The 18,393-nt window shown below is 44.6% G+C and overlaps 2 protein-coding genes and 1 long non-coding RNA gene across 3 annotated transcripts in view; 1 reads left to right on the top strand and 2 right to left on the bottom strand.

Moving 5' to 3' along the window:
- The window catches only part of il16 (interleukin 16), a 48,291-nt gene extending 46,147 nt beyond the window's left edge, over positions 1-2,144 (bottom strand). The window contains exon 1 of the mRNA XM_052064094.1: positions 1,924-2,144. Within this exon, the coding sequence (XP_051920054.1) occupies positions 1,924-1,936 (13 nt within the window). The 5' untranslated portion in view covers positions 1,937-2,144. The remainder of the gene's footprint in view (positions 1-1,923) is intronic.
- Positions 1-18,393, top strand: part of mex3b (mex-3 RNA binding family member B) — a 286,203-nt gene that overhangs the window by 184,662 nt on the left and 83,148 nt on the right. The window lies entirely within an intron of this gene.
- On the bottom strand, positions 14,900-15,791 carry LOC127599836 (uncharacterized). Its single transcript, XR_007962187.1, has 3 exons — positions 15,354-15,791; positions 15,070-15,190; positions 14,900-14,964 (listed from the first exon to the last, which is right to left on the bottom strand). It is a non-coding gene; the product is annotated as an uncharacterized LOC127599836 (long non-coding RNA).

Raw genomic sequence — 18,393 nt, 5'->3', positions numbered from 1 at the left:
CCCTTCGGTTAGCCATCCTGAGTGAGTCCCATCCCTCAGCAGCTGGTTCATTTGTGCTGCTCGGCGCTCATGGAGTGATGTGAGTTTCTTTGGCCAGAGGGCATAGACCATGTCCGGGCCTGGTGCTGTCCAGTTCTTCATATCTGAGACTCTTTCCTGTATGTCTGCCACCGTTATGGTAACTGGGTTCTGTTCAGGGAGGTTGCTGTGCTCTTCTCTCAGGGTCACCAGCCATTGTGCACTGCTGTTATGTGCAACCTCCTTCTCCCATATGCCTTTCCAGTACCTTTCAGTTTCCAGTCTTGGTGGGTCAGCTCTGTTGTTAGGACCCTGCCACTGAGCTTACACTTTTGCAGGTTGTGTTGCGAACAGCCTGTTTATTCGTCTGGCCTCATTCTCTTTCGTGTACCGCTTTAGGCGGCTGGACAAGGCTTGGAGCCTTTGTTTGGCAGTTTCGAGTGCTTCAGGTATGGTCATCTGGATGTACCTCTCGGGTATCGGCCTTTTCATCACACCTCTCTGTGCCTCCATCAATTGACTCACATCTTTCCGAGCCGCCTTGATCTTAGCCTCCAACCGTCTTTTCCATGGTGGGTAACGTATCTCAGGGCTTCCATGGTTGCTCTTATAGCCAAGCATCTCTAGCATCACTGATGCTGAAGCGTATATAAGCTATAGATAGATAGATAGATAGATAGATAGATAGATAGATAGATAGATAGATAGATAGATAGATAGATAGATAGATAGATAGATAGATAGATAGATAGATAGATAGATAGATAGATAGATAGATAGATAGATAGATAGATAGATAGATAGAAGGTGAATGCTTTCTTAATATCGACAATTCTTTCAGTTCTTTCCCTCCGACCTGTCTGCTCGCACAATACACATCAATTGTGCAGTACAATGGGTGCTGATTCTTTTCATAATTCAGGTGAGCTCCTTTTGTTTTCTCTTCTTTGGTTGTGAATAGCATTAGTTGTTGTTTCTCTTATGTGCTTTTAGGTGCTGTATCTTTGCTTATTTGAAGAATTTTGACTTGCCTTGCCTTGGCTTCCCTTTTGACCAAAGCAAGTTAAATTAGAACTTATTACCAGTGAGGGGGTGAAAGCATCTCTTCTTTGAGCTCATTTGCACAAATATACAGCCCCTCCTCCAATTATTTTTTATGGCACCATTCCATAAACAAATGTCTTGTAGTGTCAATTATTGATTCCTTTTTTAGAACCACAACCTCAGTTCTGCTGTTGTTCAAGAAGCATCATAGTTTAAGGAAAAAATGGGTTTATGATGGCTAAATAAACATGTGAAACCATACAGAGAATTTATCTGTAACCTTAGAGATAAATGTGCTGCAGTTGAAAAGACCCTGATTGGAGAATATGTAGAGAGGTGGAGTTTCCATGCAGCGGAACAACCTGTGTCTTGTTTGGAGTTTGCAAAGGGAGTTTTCCAGTCGGTGAGCCAAAGTCAGCTCTAAATGAACAGCAAGACGAAAGAAGGAAGCTTTCAGTCATGCCTTCCAAAATGACTGTTTTTGAATGGGTCATGCAGAGGCAATTATGTTCTTTTTAGCCACATGGTTTGTATCCTCTATGGCTTCAGAGCGCATTTGAGGCAGTGGACACATAATGTGGATGTCAAACCTTCCACAGCTGGTCTCACACATCTGTGCTCCAATGATCACCTCCACACACTGCCATGCATAATGTTCTGTACTGAGTATCCAGCCCTGAAGCCAACAAGTGAACCGCTCAACTTTGTGGTACTGTAACTTTTTATATATACAGGTATTGATATAGTTGGTCATTTCTTGTGAATCATTGCTTAAATCCACAATCTACCAATCTTCAAAATAATTCTGTTAGTGTTTCCAAACTGACAAGTAACTATTGGTATGGTAAATGAATGACTCACCGTAGTCGATCATTTTAACTCTGTGCCAGCCTCTACCAGTGATGAAGCAGGAGAGCCAAACAATAGATTTTATCCAAGAAAAGATGCAGTACAAATCAAAATCATCAAGAAAAAAAAATCCAAAACAGACAAATCAAATCAAAAGCACGCTTCCTCCACATGATTCAATGGGAGAAGAGTGCATGTAACTCTCCTCCTCCTCTGAAGTTTCCACTCCCTCAGCCTGGCGAGTACAGCGGTACGTCTCAGAAAGGCCCCTCAAAATCACTCCCCCTTTCCTGAGAGCCAACTCCAAAGAAAAACATGTCACTCTGAGCAGGGCCTGACCACACACATATTTTGTATCACACACTAGCTGCAGTCTTACAAGGCTCCCTGCATGTGTGCGTGCACGTGTGAGTAGGCAGTGGAGTATGAATGAATTCTCTGTGGCCCACTCTAATTTACACTTGAACACAAACCCCCATTTGTTTTCATGAGTGAAGTTGTTGCTTTAGGTCGATGCTCCTCAAAAGTGAGTGCAAAAAATTGGACTCCAGTTTGGTGGTGGACCAGCACTGAAAATTGACCTCAGGATTTCTTTGGTCAGATGGCAGGTGAGGCATGTTTTGTCGGTGTTGGATTTTTTTTTTTTTCTTTCAAACATTGGCAACACCACTTACTGTGTCATGTGTGCTAACCATGAATTTAAACAGTAAATGTTAATGAATTAATATTAAAAGCTGCAAGGTTAAACACATCCCCATTTATGGATGATTGAGTCTGAAAGACAAATTGTTTCAATGTTCAATTAAATAATATTTTTGCAACTATATATAAATTGATCCCATCATGAGATATTGGTTTCCTGATGATGGGATGTACTCATTCATGAAAGGAGAAATGTGTATCCTTGCTCGTGATGGTTCATTACATTTTATGTTGAATGAAAACCGGTGAAAATGTACATTTGCATAGACACATTACGTTTATTAGCATGTATGCTGTTAAAACTGGCAAGTGGTGGAGTTTTCCGTAGGAGGCGCTGCTACATCTACAATATATACAGTAGGCCACTGTACTGTATAAGGGAAAATGTGTTCATGAATAAACATGCGTTCACATGTCAATGTGTCCTCAGTGAAACTAAACAAACGATATAGTATATCTTCAGCAATTGCAGCTGAACAGACTGATTAGAGAATAAATATAGGAATATACTGTACAATATATCTTCAGCACGTCCCCAATTTACGTACATCCGACTGACAGACATTCAAGGATGTGAACAAATGTCAACCATGGGCATACAAAAACTATGGCTGTCCATCCATCCATCCATCCATCATCTGATCATCTTTATCCTCACGAGGGTCGTGGGCGTGCTGGAGCCTATCCCAGCTGTCTTCGGGCAAGGGGGCGGAGTACCCCCTAAACTGGTTGCTAGTCAATCGCAGGGCACACATCGACACGCAACAAAACAAAACAAAACGAAAAAAACAATTGCGCTGACACTCAGATCTAGGGACAATTTAGAGCAGTGTTTTTCAAACCCTGTGCCGCAGCACACTGGTGTGCCGCGAGATATTCTCAGGTATGCCATGGAAAATTATCCAATATAGTATGTCTGTGCGGTCTATCGCCCGTCATTGGAGATGCAACGGCACCGATGTTCCCTCTAAGCTGCGCAACTGTGCACTGGTCGCACACTCTCAGTGCATAGGAAAATTATTAATTTGGTTTTTTTTCTGTATCAATTTGCTGTGTAATTCAGTGAGTGACAGGTGTCCAGCCAATCACACGATACGATGCAATGACGCTATGCAGCCAATCACGGCATTGAGAGTACTTATGTTGTCTGCTCCATAACAATAACAGCGCGGCGGCGATAAGTGACGTTAATGCTCATCCCTTATCGTGGCGAAACGACCAGGCAGTGAATGTGATACGCCAACTCCCTAAACTAAAATAAGAATGAACTGAGGTTCTTTTAAGTTGGAATGGCTGTCGGAGTATGTGCAAATAGAAGAACAAGCAGTGAAACTGGGTGAGATTTTCTTTTTCGAGTGAGAAAGGTCTGGTCTGCAAAACATGCAGCAAAGCTAAAGTTGTAAGTGAAAAATATGGACAAAATCCTTTTAAGGCCCTAATTACCTATGACCAACAGGTGTGCAGCTGCTGAGGGAGCCCTACAGTGCCACCTGTTGGTCCATAAACCGAATCATGACTGTACCGCTCCCTCAAGAGACGGATTCCCAAAGTTGTCCAAAAGCTTGCCTTCCCGGGGAACAGGAACTAAAAGCGACGGCGACCTTCACCTCGCCGAAATACAGGAACAATAAGCGACGGCAACCCTTGCCTCGCCGGAGAACAGGAACAAAAGCGACGGTGACATTCACCTCACCAGGGAACAGGAACAAAAGCGACTGCAATCCTTTGGCTGGGCGTGGCCTGACATGGACGGAGCTCGATGTAACGGGGGACATGGAACAGCCGGACGTGAACAGGGGCTCGGCCTGACGTGTGCGTGGATGTGGCACGGCTCGTCGTCGACGTGAATGTGACTCAGCTCCAACAGACACGTGACGAGCCTCGGCTCAACGTAGACGCGGACGGGGCTCGGCCCACCGTAGACGCGGCTTGACGAGATGAAAACAGGACAGCCGCATCACCAGCGCCAGGCACATGCTGGAATAGGGAACAGTAGTGATGGGTCCAGCAACACCGATGCATTGACACATGCGCCGGGCTCACAGGGCAAACCACGTGTCGATGCATGTGCTGGCTCATTACGTCACGTGATTGACACGTGAACTGCGTTGACACAGTCCAGGCTTCTAATTGACACACCGGCTGCGTTGACACAGTCCAGGCTGCTAATTGACACATCGACTGTGTTGACACAGTCCAGGCTGCTAATTGACACATCGGCTGCGTTGACACAGTCCAGGCTGCTAATTGACACGTGAACTGCACCGGTGCAGTTTAGACTGCATCGGCTGCTTGGCACAGTACAGGCTGCGCCACTTAGTCCAGGGGGCGTCGACTCAGTGCAGAGGGCGTTGACGCAGCAAAAGCCCGCCACACAGTGTTTATAAGGAACACCTGCCGAAACAAGCCAGACCTCACTCACGCTCGCTTGTCGAAGCTCGTGTCAGTGCAGACTTCGTGTTCGTGCCTTGCCTTCCTTGCCGATTATGGAGCAGAGACGCAAATCATCCGCCGTGTGGGACCATTTTGATGTCCCGGAGAATAAGGTATTATTTATTTATTTATTCAAATCGCCTTCTGTCGCCGAGTGCCTCTCAGATTATTGACATGTGTTGTACCATTCTAATCCGAATACATTTCAAGGTAACTCTTAGTTACTTCTTATTCACATTTCATTACAGGTGAAATGTCGAATTTGCCGGGTCGAATTGTCATACACCAACAGAAGCACCTCCACCATGCTGAGGCATTATCGGGCCAAGCATGAGAATGAAGTTCGCGATACACCCGGTATTACGCCAGGTATACAAACGTTCACTCATCTTTTCACGGTTGCTATGTTGATGATTAATTGACAATCAGTAATTATTATTGGTTGACTCTCCACTCCATGTTTGACAATCAAGGTTCCAGGAAGCAGCTGTACTGGAAGGACCAACACACTTCTTTCCCAAACCTCTCCCACCTCGCAAAGGAGTTCCTTTGTACGCCAGCCACATCCGTCCCTTGTGAGCGTGTGTTCTCCACAGCAGGAGAAATCGCTTGTAAAAGACGCAACAGGCTGAAGTTTAAAACATTGGAGCATCTTATTTTTCTCAATAAAAATGTGAAATCAAAGCCCACAAGCATCCTCATTCAAATGATCTTCACATTATTTGAACACATTGAATGTTGCAAAATGAATGCATGGATGTGAATGATATTGTATACACTTCATCAAATCGATGAATGACCTTATGAAAATGTCTTGGAACAGTTGTAGATGCAAAACCGTGCTGGCAGCTACATAATAAAGAAAAATATCCCAAACCATAGGGATCCTCCCAAAACTAAGGATGTGCTGAATAAGAAATCCTTGTACACACTTTTATTACTTCCATATTTGACCTATTGTGTGGAAATATTGGGAAATGCCAGTAAAACACTGTTTTAAAACTACAATACAAAGCAATCAGAGCAATCACTGGCTCCAAATAGACGGAACCCACAAATCCACTGTTTATCAAATTAATGAAATCTCATGACCTGGTTGACTTCAAAATCGCCCAATTAATGTACAAAGCACACAATAACCTCCTTTGCCAAAACATCCAGAAGCTTTTTAAAATTCGAGAAAGTTGTCATAATTTAAGGGGTACTAACCTATACAGAAAAATCCAAAACACGAACAAACATCACGCAAAGGAGTGTATCTGTAATAGGTGTAAATCTGTGGAATGATTCTGAAACGGACCAGTAAAATGAGTAACTCTCTTGCTGAGATTAAAAATGAATTTGAGAGTAGTACAAGACAACTACACAAATCAGAATTAAGCTAATAAATTCGATACACCCATGAAATATAGCAATACATCAGGAATACATTGATGAGATTATTTAATATATTAATGAAATGTAGCATCCATTATGAATATGAGAAAATCGACATATACTTGTGCTCCAATGAGTATGTACTGTATATACAAACCTAAAGTTGTAAAAATGTATAAGTACAGCATACATAAGGGTAAAAGCATTTGTTGATATGTAGACTTTCTTTTCTATTTTGAAAAATGATCAATTCATATATAAGAAGGGGTAGGACTCTAGGGTTTTTTAACTTCTTTCTAATCCTTTGAACACATATTTGTGATGATGACTATTTTCTTTTCCTTTTTTTTATATCTTACCTTCACTTTTTGCCAATTTATTACCGATTTGTATATTTTATATGTTCAATATACAAAAAAAATATCAGTCAGTAAAGTCTGTTGAGTGGGTTGGATGCAGGGATCTTGAAGGTCCAGCAGGTGGCAGTGGTCAGTGACACAGTATCAGCACAGTATCAACACAGTGTGTCAGTGTGTCGACACGCCTCATGAGGCCTCATGGACCCATCACTAGGGAACAGTCCTTAGTACCTGCGGGATCCAGGTGGTCGGGTCATTCTGTCATGTAGCAAGGTGGTGGTGGACACCAAAAACCAATTTGAAGAATTGTATTTAAAACAAAGAAAACTAAATCCAAAACACAAAGTCCAAAGTATCAAACAAAAACCATGACTAAAGCTAAAACATAACAATGAACTAAACATGACAGAAACCAAGAACAAACAGCAACACACATGACAGTAGCAAGAAGCAACAGCAACAAACAAAACATGACAGTAGAAAGAGCAACAATGACCCGACACTGAGTGTTAGGCCTGGGAGTCCTTTTAAGGCCCTAATTACCTATGGCCAACAGGTGTGCAGCTGCCGGGGGAGCCCTACAGTGCCACCTGTTGGCCCATAAACCGAATCATGACAACAGCGAGGCTGGAATGGAACCCTGCACCTCTGCACTGTGAGGCCGACACGCTAACCAGTCGACCACTGGGCCGTCCCACAATGTGTTGGTTGTTCACTGACTGATTGACTGATTGACTGAGTCGCTGAAGGCTGTACAGATGAGGAGAAGGACCAGAGAGGGGAAAAAAGGCCTACACGACAAAAATGGAGGTTTACAGCTCCATTTTTACCAGCTACAGGCCAGTAATATCACTGGTGCCTGGAAGGGCCTGAAAACCTTTTCAGGCCATAAAAGCCCAAAGACAGAGACTATGAGGGACAAAGACTGGGCAGATGATCTAAACCGTTTTTTTAAACCGGGTTGACCATACGTTTGTCCCCCCCCCCTCCCCATCACCACCACCAGCACCCCCTGCACCCACTCTCACTGTGGACTCCACCCCCACCCCCTCCCCGTCCTCTCACGACCAACTTCCAACAACAAACAACTGCCCTTTCAAACGGCACTACACCCCCAAACACCAGTCTGTCTCCTGGTTCCTACCTGTCTGTCACAACAGCGCAGGTGAGGAACCAACTGGGGAGGATGAAGGTGAGGAAGGCAGCAGGTCCAGACAACATCAGTTCCCAGCTCCTCAGGGCCTGCTCCGACCAGCTGTTTGACATTGTCCAGCACATGTTCAACCTGAGCTGGGCAGAGTTCCACAGCTTTCAAAAACTTCATGCCTGGTGCCCAGTGCCCAAGACCCCCCCACCCGAAAGAGCTCAACAGCTACAGACCGGTGGCACTGACGTTTCACCTGATGAAGACACTGGAGAGACTCGTCCTTGGAGCACTCTGAGGATCATGTTTTTTTATTTCTCTAGTGCCTTCAACACCAGCCAGCCCAACCTACTGCAGGACAAACTGTGGCACGCCGTAGTGGACCACCACCTCACATCATAGATTACAGATTACCTCACAAACCGGCCGCAGTATGTGAAGACCCAGAACTGTGAGTCGGACATGCTTCTCTGCAGCCCTGGGGTGCCACAGGGGACTGTCCTGGCTCCATTCCTGTTCACCCTCTACACCTCGGACTTCAGATACATCACTCCAACCTTCCACCTTCAGAAGTTCTCTGACGACTCTAAGATTGTTGGCCTCATTACAGAGGGAGATGATCGGGAGTACAAGCGACTGACGAAGGACTCCATGGACTGGTGCTAGCTGAATCACCTCCAGATCAACCCCAGATAACTAAAGAGTTGGATGTGGATTTCTGCAGGAAACAGTCCTCACCTGCACCGATTCCATCAACACTTAATGAAGGTCCGTCATTCCGTCACTGACGAATCCCCAATTTGGTGACAAATGACGAATGATGACAAACTTTAAAAATGACGGACTAAGCACTGATAGAAGTGGGTTTTCATCCATCAATGTAATCATCAATAACAAAAAAGGTGAAGTACCGACAGACTACTCACTCGGTCACTGACGGATGTCTGTTTCGCTGACTGTTGATGGAAACATGAACAGCTTGTTGGTGGGGGTGAAGAAACAGGCCCAAAAATACCAACAATAAGTTAAATCCATAAAGTGACTATTCTGTTCATTTTGGATTTTTTTCCTGGTCAAATGGGCTATAATAATGACGTATAGCGTCTTTCAGTGTACCCAGAAAGTTAGAGCTTAATGGCTGACAATAAGGCAAGCCTGCAGGTTTCAGAGTTTTCATTGAAGCCGCTCTGTCCCTAAACCATGACCGATCGCCACCAAAATATTTTTGGGGATGGAAAGAAATACAATAATCAGTTTCTGATAATATTACACCGAAATCCACAAATATTTTTATTTACTTAATGTCATAAGGTTGCCTCGTAAGTGGAAATGTTTTACCACCTTTTGGGGAAAACAGCATAATCAATTGTCACCAAAATGTATGTGGTGGTATACAAAAATACAATTAAGATTAAGATATCCTTTATTTGTCCCGCAATGGGGAAATTACAATCAGAATTCAGAAAAGAAAAACACAGGGTAGGGAAAGGGAATAAAAAAACACGCTCGAACTATCCTCTTCCGAGGATTATTTAAGTCCAGGATAAAAAAAAGCACATTAATAAGCAAATGACAGTTACAACAAGTCTTTCTGCAGCGTGGATTCTAACGTCTCCATGGTATTTTCAATATAAAATCAAAATAATCATAGTCCGAAAATATTGGAATGAAACTCACAATATTTTTGAAGATAATAACATTCCAGCGAATCGGTAATGGCCTTGGGATGTACTGGTTTTGATGAAAACTCTTGGAGACTCGCAATGTCAAGTCTGCTGTCTCAGCACCCTGTGTCCCGACCCCCGTGGCCAAAACATTTATTTCAGAAATATAAATATATACATCCACCCAGGGTGGCCCAGGAGTCGACAGGTTAGCATGTCAACCTGCAGAGGGGCAGGGTTCGATTCCGGTTCCGGCCTCCCTGTGTGGAGTTTGCATGTTCTCCCCGTGCCTGTGTGGGTTTTCTCCGGGTACTCTGGTTTCCTCCCACATTCCAAAAACATGCATGGCAGGCTGGTTGAACACTCAAAATGGTCCGCGGAATCAAGATTTGCTATCTGCAGAATCAGGTTCACTCTCCGTGTAATCAACTTTTTCTCTGCAGATTCTATTTTATACATGTATTGAACTTGAAATATATATTGAGATACCGTGATATCAATGGTCCAAATCCAAAAGACCTTCTGTATTGCACATCATAATATTGTTGCATATTGTTAATATTTAAAATGGCATTTTTATCATACATTTGTCAGGAAGTGTGTGGTCCTATGTGGCCCGCCAGTTGCGCAAATAAAAAATTGTGGCCCATTCCATAATTTAAGTTGCCCATCTCTGGCCTAGCGGCCCAGTGGTCCAGTGGTTAGCGCATTGATCGCACAGTGCAGAGGTAAACGAGCAGAGAACGAGCAGGAGGGGGGAGGGGGACCGGCCGACAAAAGGTTGGATCGAGGGATGACTTTCAATAGATCGCAGCGAGGGAGCTGCTCTGCTACGTACGACACCCTGACCCAGAATCAGGTCGTTTGCAAGTCATTTAGCACCATGCTCTCCACAAACATGCGGTGTGATAAACCGGAGAGGGGGCACCCATCATCCGGGCGCACCCCAGCCCAGTGTCGAACGGCCTTCCGCGCGGCCGGAGCCACTAACCTTGACCAACCGGGGGGCGGCGGCGCTACGGTATCGGCACGTCTAGGCGGGATTCTGACTTAGAGGCGTTCAGTCATAATCCCGCAGATGGTAGCCTCGCACCATTGGCTCCTCAGCCAAGCACATACACCAAATGTCTGAACCTGCGGTTCCTCTCGTACTGAGCAGGATTGCTATCGCGACAACACATTATCAGTAGGGTAAAACCTACTCTGGCCTTCCTGTGTGGAGTTTGCATGTTCTCCTTGGGCCTGCGTGGGTTTTCTCCGGGTACTCCGGTTTCCTCTCACATTCCAAAAACATGCATGGCAAGATGATTGAGCACATCAGAGAATCTTTACTCCAGTTTGAATCATCCAGACAGCGCTGTGTTCCTTTAGTCAGATCTAAACATACAGAACCAGCCTTCCATTTCTATACAGTATTAGGCCCACTTCCAGAAAACATCAGATCTGCTGAGAGTCTAAATTATTTTAAAACAAGGTTGAAGACTCGCCTGACAACTGCTGTCCTTGAGTAAAAACATTTTTACTCATCAAATTTTACTCAAAATCTGCACTGTAACTTCAATTTTCATGTGTTTTTATTTTTTACTTTTTAGTAATCTTTTAAAATGCTTTAATAGCAGAGACGTGTTCCTCGAGCCGGTCCTTGGCGTCAAGGACTAGCTTGAGAACCGCCCTCGAGCCGGTCCTTGGCCTCAAGGACTAGCTCGAGCGAGGGGCGGTCCTTGGTCCTCGGCCTTGACCTCGGAGTCAAGTCCTTTTCCTTGGTCTTGGGAGTCAAGTACTTGGCCTTGGATTGCCGGTCCTCGGACACAATGAAGGATTGTAGCCTCAAAACCCTTGTATTAGAACCGCATAATTCCCGAAGAAATCTTATAAATTCCTTCCATTGAAAGCAATATTGATGGATTTACTATGGCGCTTTAAGAAGGTCGGGACTGCCACTAACAGGTTACAGCGCAACGTATAAAGAGCGGCATCACAGTTAGTTTCAATCACGGTTTGTTGCGTTGGCGATCGGCAGTTTAAATAGCTTGTAAAGCCTTTCTGTAACAGTGGTGTCTTGTATAGTAATTTTTGCTCAGTCGTCAAGTTTTTGCGGTCGCACTACAATGTTTTTTTGAACCAAGTAATTACAGCTCGAGTTTATAATGGCGGCAGTTCACTTCCGGGTTTGGCCGTTGGGATTTGGAGTCCTTTTGCTCGATTCCAATTATGTTTGCTGAATGCTTTCTCATGTTTGAAATAATGTTTCTTGATGATACATAGTTTAAAATCATGGTTGATTTAATTATTTTTTATGATTATTGTGAATTCAAAGGTATTAAATTAATCAATGTAGTATTAGTGGGAGTGGTAATAATACGTAGTACTCAGAATATTTAGAGATTCAGCCATCTCGTTACCTCTGCGTCCCACGTCCTCGACGCATAATTTTCCCACGGGACGCACAGTTCCGAACAAGGTGCGTTTTTGGGACGCAAGGAAATTTCTCAGTCAAAACAAACAAACAAAACTACGGCAAGCCGGAGGATTTCACAGTAACGATCGTTACCGGGTAGCGTGTCGTTTCCGTGGCGTTATTTTCACGGTACCGAAAAATAGTTTAATTATAAAAGTCACCGCACATGATTGACTGTGTGATCCACGCGATTTCACTGCGCCTGTGTGTGTGTTTGTGATGTGATGTGGTGTGGTGTGTGACTGTGTTACTTCTAATTTACTTTCGTTTTGTTTTGTTTTCAGCGTTGTCCACAACAGATGACGTCAGGTGCGCATGCGGGTTGTTATTATAGTCCGCAAACTGAGGAATCGCGCGGAAAGTTTGAGATGGCGGCGAAAAAAACTCACCAAGGTCTACTAATTACGATATTTAAGAAATTGGAATGCTTGTCTGATTTTTCGTATGAATCGTCCAAAGGGCGTATCACTAAACTCACCTGTAAAGTATGCACAGAACGAGAGAGAGAAATACGACGCGAGGCACGATTACGAGGCAAATTGGTCATTAGATTTGTAGGCTAATCGCTGTGAAAAACATTATGAAACAGTATAGGTTATTCTATAATTTACTGGTTGTAGCATGGTAACTTTATGAATAAAACATTCGTCACAAGTTGTAGTAATGCTAATGTTAACTGTTGGTAGAACTAATGATGACGTGTGTTAAATTATTTCGTCAAATTGATCGTAGATTATCGTCATCAGGCGCCGACAGGTATGGCAGCCTCGGTCACACGCTCCCTAGTATTATCCCTGTTTTTGTCATTTTCGTTTGTTTTTGGCGACCCTGAGCGGCTTACTTACACGAGGGAAAAGTTGCTGCGCATTGGGGAGTCTACGCTCGGTCTTTTTTCACCAGTACACGAAAATCCACAAGGTTTTTCGGAGCTAATCGCGAGCGGAGCGGCTGCGCTGTACGCAGCATGGAAACGCCGCCGGAGGGGGAAGCGAGCCGGCGTGCTCGTCAAGCTCCGGCAGCGTGGATTTCGAACCCCGCTCCCATCGATCCATCTTGCTAATCTACGATCTCTGCCAAACAAGATGGATGAACTTCTTCTCCTCACAAAGACCAACAAAACATTTGCACGTTCTGCTGCGCTCTGCTTCACTGAAACCTGGCTCAGTGACCGCCATCCAGATCCCGCGCTACATCTACCCGGCTTCCGCCTTCTCCGAGCCGACCGCGACACAGACCTATCAGGGAAATCGAAAGGTGGTGGGATTTGCTTCTATATCAACGAAGAATGGTGCACTGATGTCACGAAGCTCGACGCACACTGCAGCCCGGACCTGGAGTCGCTGTCTTTAAACTGCAAGCCATTCTACTCGCCACGTGAGTTCACCTCCTTTTTACTAGTCGGTGTTTAGTAAACACCGACTAGTGACACCGACTCATGAGGCCTCATGAGGCGTGTCGACACACTGACACACTGTGTTGATACTGTGCTGATACTGTGTCACTGACCACTGCCACCTGCTGGACCTTCAAGATCCCTGCAGCCAACCCACTTAACAGACTGAACTGACTGATAAATTGTTTTGTATATTGAACATATAAAATATACAATTCGGTAATAAATTGGCAAAAGGTGAAGGTAAGATATAAAAAAAGGAAAAGAAAATAGTCATCATCACAAATATGTGTTCAAAGGAGTAGAAAGAAGCAAAAAACCTACCCCGAGTCCTACCCCTTCTTATATATGAATTGATCATTTTTCTAAATAGGAAAGAAAGTCTAAATATCAACAAATGCTTTTACCCTTATGTATGCTGTACTAATACATTTTTACATTAGGTTTGTATATACAGTACATACTCTTTAGAGCACATGTATATGTCGATTTTCTATTATTCATAATGGATGCTACATTTCATTATTATATTAAATAATCTCATCAATGTATTTCTGATGTATTGCTATATTTCATGAGTGTATCGAATTTATCAGCTTAATTCTGATTTGTGTAGTTGTCTTGTAATACTCTCGAATTCATTTTTAATCTCAGCAAGAGAGTTCCTCATTTTACTGGTCCGTTTCAGAATCATTCCACAGATTTACACCTATTACAGATACACTCCTTTGTGTGATGTTCGTTCGTGTTTTGGATTTTTTTTGTATAGATTAGTACCCCCTAAATTATGACAACTTTCTCAAATTTTAAAAAGCTTCTGGATCTTTTGGCAAAGGTTATTATTGTGTGCTTTGTACATTAATTGGGCGATTTCGAAGTCAATCAGGTCATGAGATTTCATTGTTTAATTTGATAAACAGTGGATTTGTGGGTTCCGTCCATTTGGAACCAGTGATTGTTCCGATTGCTTTGTATTGTAGTTTTAAAACTGTGTTTTACTGGCATTTCCCCATATTCCCACACAATAGGTCAAATATGGAAGTAATAAAAGTATGTGTACAAGGATCTCTTATTCAGCACATCCTTAGTTTTTGGGAGCATCCCTATGGTTTGGGATATTTTTCTTTTATTATCTATTATGTAGCTGCCAGCACGGTTTTGCCTCTACAACTGTTCCAAAACATTTTCTTAAGGTCATTCATCGATTTGATGATGAAGTGTACAATATCATTCACATCCATGCATTCATTTTGCAACATTCAATGTGTTCAAATAATGTGAAGATCATTTGAATGAGGATGCTTGTGGGCTTTTATTTCACAATTTTTTATTGAGAAAAATAAGATGCTCCAATGTTTTAAACTTCAGCCTGTTGCGTCTTTTACAAGCGATTTCTCCTGCTGTGGAGAACACACGCTCACAAGGGACGGATGAGGCTGGCGTACAAAGAAACTCCTTTGCGAGGTGGGAGAGGTTTGGGAAAGAAGTGTGTTGGTCCTTCCAGTACAGCTGCTTCGTGGAACCTTGATTGTCAAACATGGAGTGGAGAGTCAACCAATAATAATTACTGATTGTCAATTAAATCATCAACATAGCAACCATGAATAGATGAGTGAACGTTTGTATACCTGGCGTAATACTGGGTGTATCGCGAACTTCATTCTCATGCTTGGCCCGATAATGCCTCAGCATGGTGGAGGTGCTTCTGTTGGTGTATGACAATTCGACCCGGCAAATTCGACATTTCACCTATAATGAAATGTGAATAAGAAGTAACTAAGAGTTACCTTGAAATGTATTCGGATTAGAATGGTACAACACATGTCAATAATCTGAGAGGCACTCGGCGAGTGCCTCTCGCCGAGAGGCTCTCGGCGACAGAAGGCGATTTGAATAAATAAATAAATAATACCTTATTCTCCGGGACATCAAAATGGTCCCACATGGCGGATGATTTGCGTCTCTGCTCCATAATCGGCAAGGAAGGCAAGGCACGAACACGAAGTCTGCACTGACACGAACTTCGACAAGCGAGCGTGAGTGAGGTCTGGCTTGTTTCGGCAAGTGGCATTGTGTCGCCAAACCCACTTCCTTATAAACACTGTGCGGCGGGCTTTTGCTGCGTCAACGCCCTCTGCACTGAGTCGACGCCCCCTGGACTAAGTGGCGCAGCCTGTACTGTGCCAAGCAGCCGATGCAGTCTAAACTGCACCGGTGCAGTTCACGTGTCAATTAGCAGCCTGGACTGTGTCAACGCAGCCGATGTGTCAATTAGCAGCCTGGACTGTGTCAACACAGTCGATGTGTCAATTAGCAGCCTGGACTGTGTCAACGCAGCCGGTGTGTCAATTAGAAGCCTGGACTGTCTCAACGCTGTTCACGTGTCAATCACGTGACGTAATGAGCCAGCACATGCATCGACACGTGGTTTGCTCTGTGAGGCCGGTGCATGTGTCAATGCATCGGTGTCGCTGGACCCATCACTAGTGTTTACATTGCGCCACAAGCTAACGCTAACACGGCGATACAAACGCTCGCCGAACAAGTAAACAAACTCGAGCTAAAATACCCAGAGTCACCCCTGATCATTTTGGGCGATTTTAATAGAGCACATCTTAACCGTGAACTTCCCAGATATAAGCAGCACATCGACTGTTTCACCAGAGAAGGCAACATTCTAGACCACTGCTATACAACAATCAAAAATGCATACCGATCGGTCGCCCGTGCAGCATTGGGTCTTTCTGACCACAATTTAATCCACTTAATACCTACATACAGACAGAAACTCAAATGTGTTAAACCGGTTGTTAAGACTGTGAAAAAATGGACAGATGAAGCAAAGCTAGCTCTACAAGAATGCTTAGACTGCACTGATTGGGGCGTCTTTGAAACTTCAACGGGCACACTGGATGAATACACAGACACTGTAACATCATACATCAGTTTCTGTGAGGACATGTGTGTACCAACGAAGTCCTTCCGCTCGTTTAACAATAACAAGCCATGGTTTACTCCCAAACTCAGGCAACTCAGGAAAGAGAAAGAGGCCGCATTTAGAAGTGGAGATCGGGCACTGTACAAACATGCCCGAAACCAATTAACGAAGGAAATTAACATCGCAAAGAGAAGCTATGCAGAGAGGCTGAAAAACCAGTTCTCTGCTAACGACTCTGCATCTGTATGGAATGGCCTGAAAGCAATCACTAACTATAGAATGCCATCCCCCCAAACAGTGAACAATAAGGGTCTTGCTAATGAACTAAACATGTTTTTCTGCCGATTTGAAAAGGACACCCCCATTTCCCACACACACCCACCTCTACCAGAAACCACTCTACCTACCCCCCACCCTCTTTTTCTCCACTACAGATCCACGAACAGGACGTGAGACGGCTCTTCAAGCAGCAAAAGATCAAGAAAGCTCCGGGGCCCGACAAAGTGTCCCCCTCCTGCCTGAAAGTCTGCGCTGACCAGCTGGCTCTGGTCTTCACACAGATCTTCAACAGATCCCTGGAGCTGTGTGAGGTCCCATCCTCCTTCAAACAGTCTACCATCATCCCAGTTCCCAAGAAATCGGCAACATCGGAACTGAACGACTATAGGCCTGTCGCCCTGACGTCTGTGGTCATGAAGTCCTTTGAACGCCTTGTGCTGAACCACCTAAAGAACGTCACTGGACCCCTGCTGGACCCTCTCCAGTTTGCCTACCGGGCAAACAGGTCTGTGGAAGACGCAGTCAACATAGGTCTGCACTACATCCTCAAGCACCTCGACAGCACAGGGACCTACGCAAGGATTCTGTTTGTGGATTTCAGCTCTGCGTTCAACACCATCATCCCGGAACTCCTCACCCCCAAACTACTCCACCTCGGTGTGTCCCCTGCGATCTGCCAGTGGATCCTCAGCTTCCTGACGGGACGGACACAACAGGTGAGACTGGGAGCAACAACATCATCAATACGCACCACCAGCACTGGAGCCCCACAGGGATGTGTCCTCTCGCCACTGCTCTTCTCTCTCTACACAAACGATTGCACCTCAACAGATCCAGCTGTCAAACTCATAAAGTTCGCAGACGACACCACGGTCATCGGTCTCATCAAAGACGGCGACGAGTCTGCGTACCGCCAACAAGTGGAGCAGCTGGAGCTCTGGTGCGGCCGACACAACCTCGGGCTGAACACGCTCAAGACTGTAGAGATGATCGTGGACTTCAGGAAACATTCTTCCCCTCAGTTGCCCCTTACACTATCCAACTGCCCTGTGTCAACCGTCGAGACCTTCAAGTTCCTGGGAATCACAGTCTCCCAGGACATGAAGTGGGAAGTCAACACCATCTCCATCCTGAAAAGGGCCCGGCAGCGGATGTACTTCCTGAGGCTGCTGAGGAAGCATGGCTTGCCACAGGAGGTGCTACGACAGTTCTACACGGCAGCCATCGAATCAATCCTGTGTTCTTCCATCACGGTTTGGTTTGGGGCCGCCACAAAAAAGGACAAAATCCGACTTCAACGGACAGTTAGGACGGCAGAAAAAATCGTTGGCACCGCCCTACCCACTCTTGAGGACTTGCACACTGCAAGAATCAAGACAAGGGTACGGAAAATCCTCCTGGATCCCCCGCACCCTGCCCACCACCTTTTTCAGCCACTCCCCTCAGGCAGACGCTACAGATCCCTGCGCACCAAATCCAGTAGACACTTAAACAGCTTCTTCCCTCTAGCCATTAACTCCTTAAACAGTCACTGACATAGTCACTCTTCTTGCACCACAAAATGGTACTACAAAACTACTGGTATACTCTAAAATGGTTCAATGATTTTCTTGTTTACGATGATACTAGTGCAGTTATACCGGAGACAAATTCCTTGTGTTCTACATACTTGGCCAATAAAGATGATTCTGAGATTACACATGCATCGTCTTGGGAAGAGGATGTCAAGCCACAT

This window comes from Hippocampus zosterae, chromosome 4, assembly GCF_025434085.1.
Source record: "Hippocampus zosterae strain Florida chromosome 4, ASM2543408v3, whole genome shotgun sequence".
NCBI lineage: Eukaryota > Metazoa > Chordata > Actinopteri > Syngnathiformes > Syngnathidae > Hippocampus > Hippocampus zosterae.
This window is presented reverse-complemented; position numbering and strand designations above follow the sequence as displayed.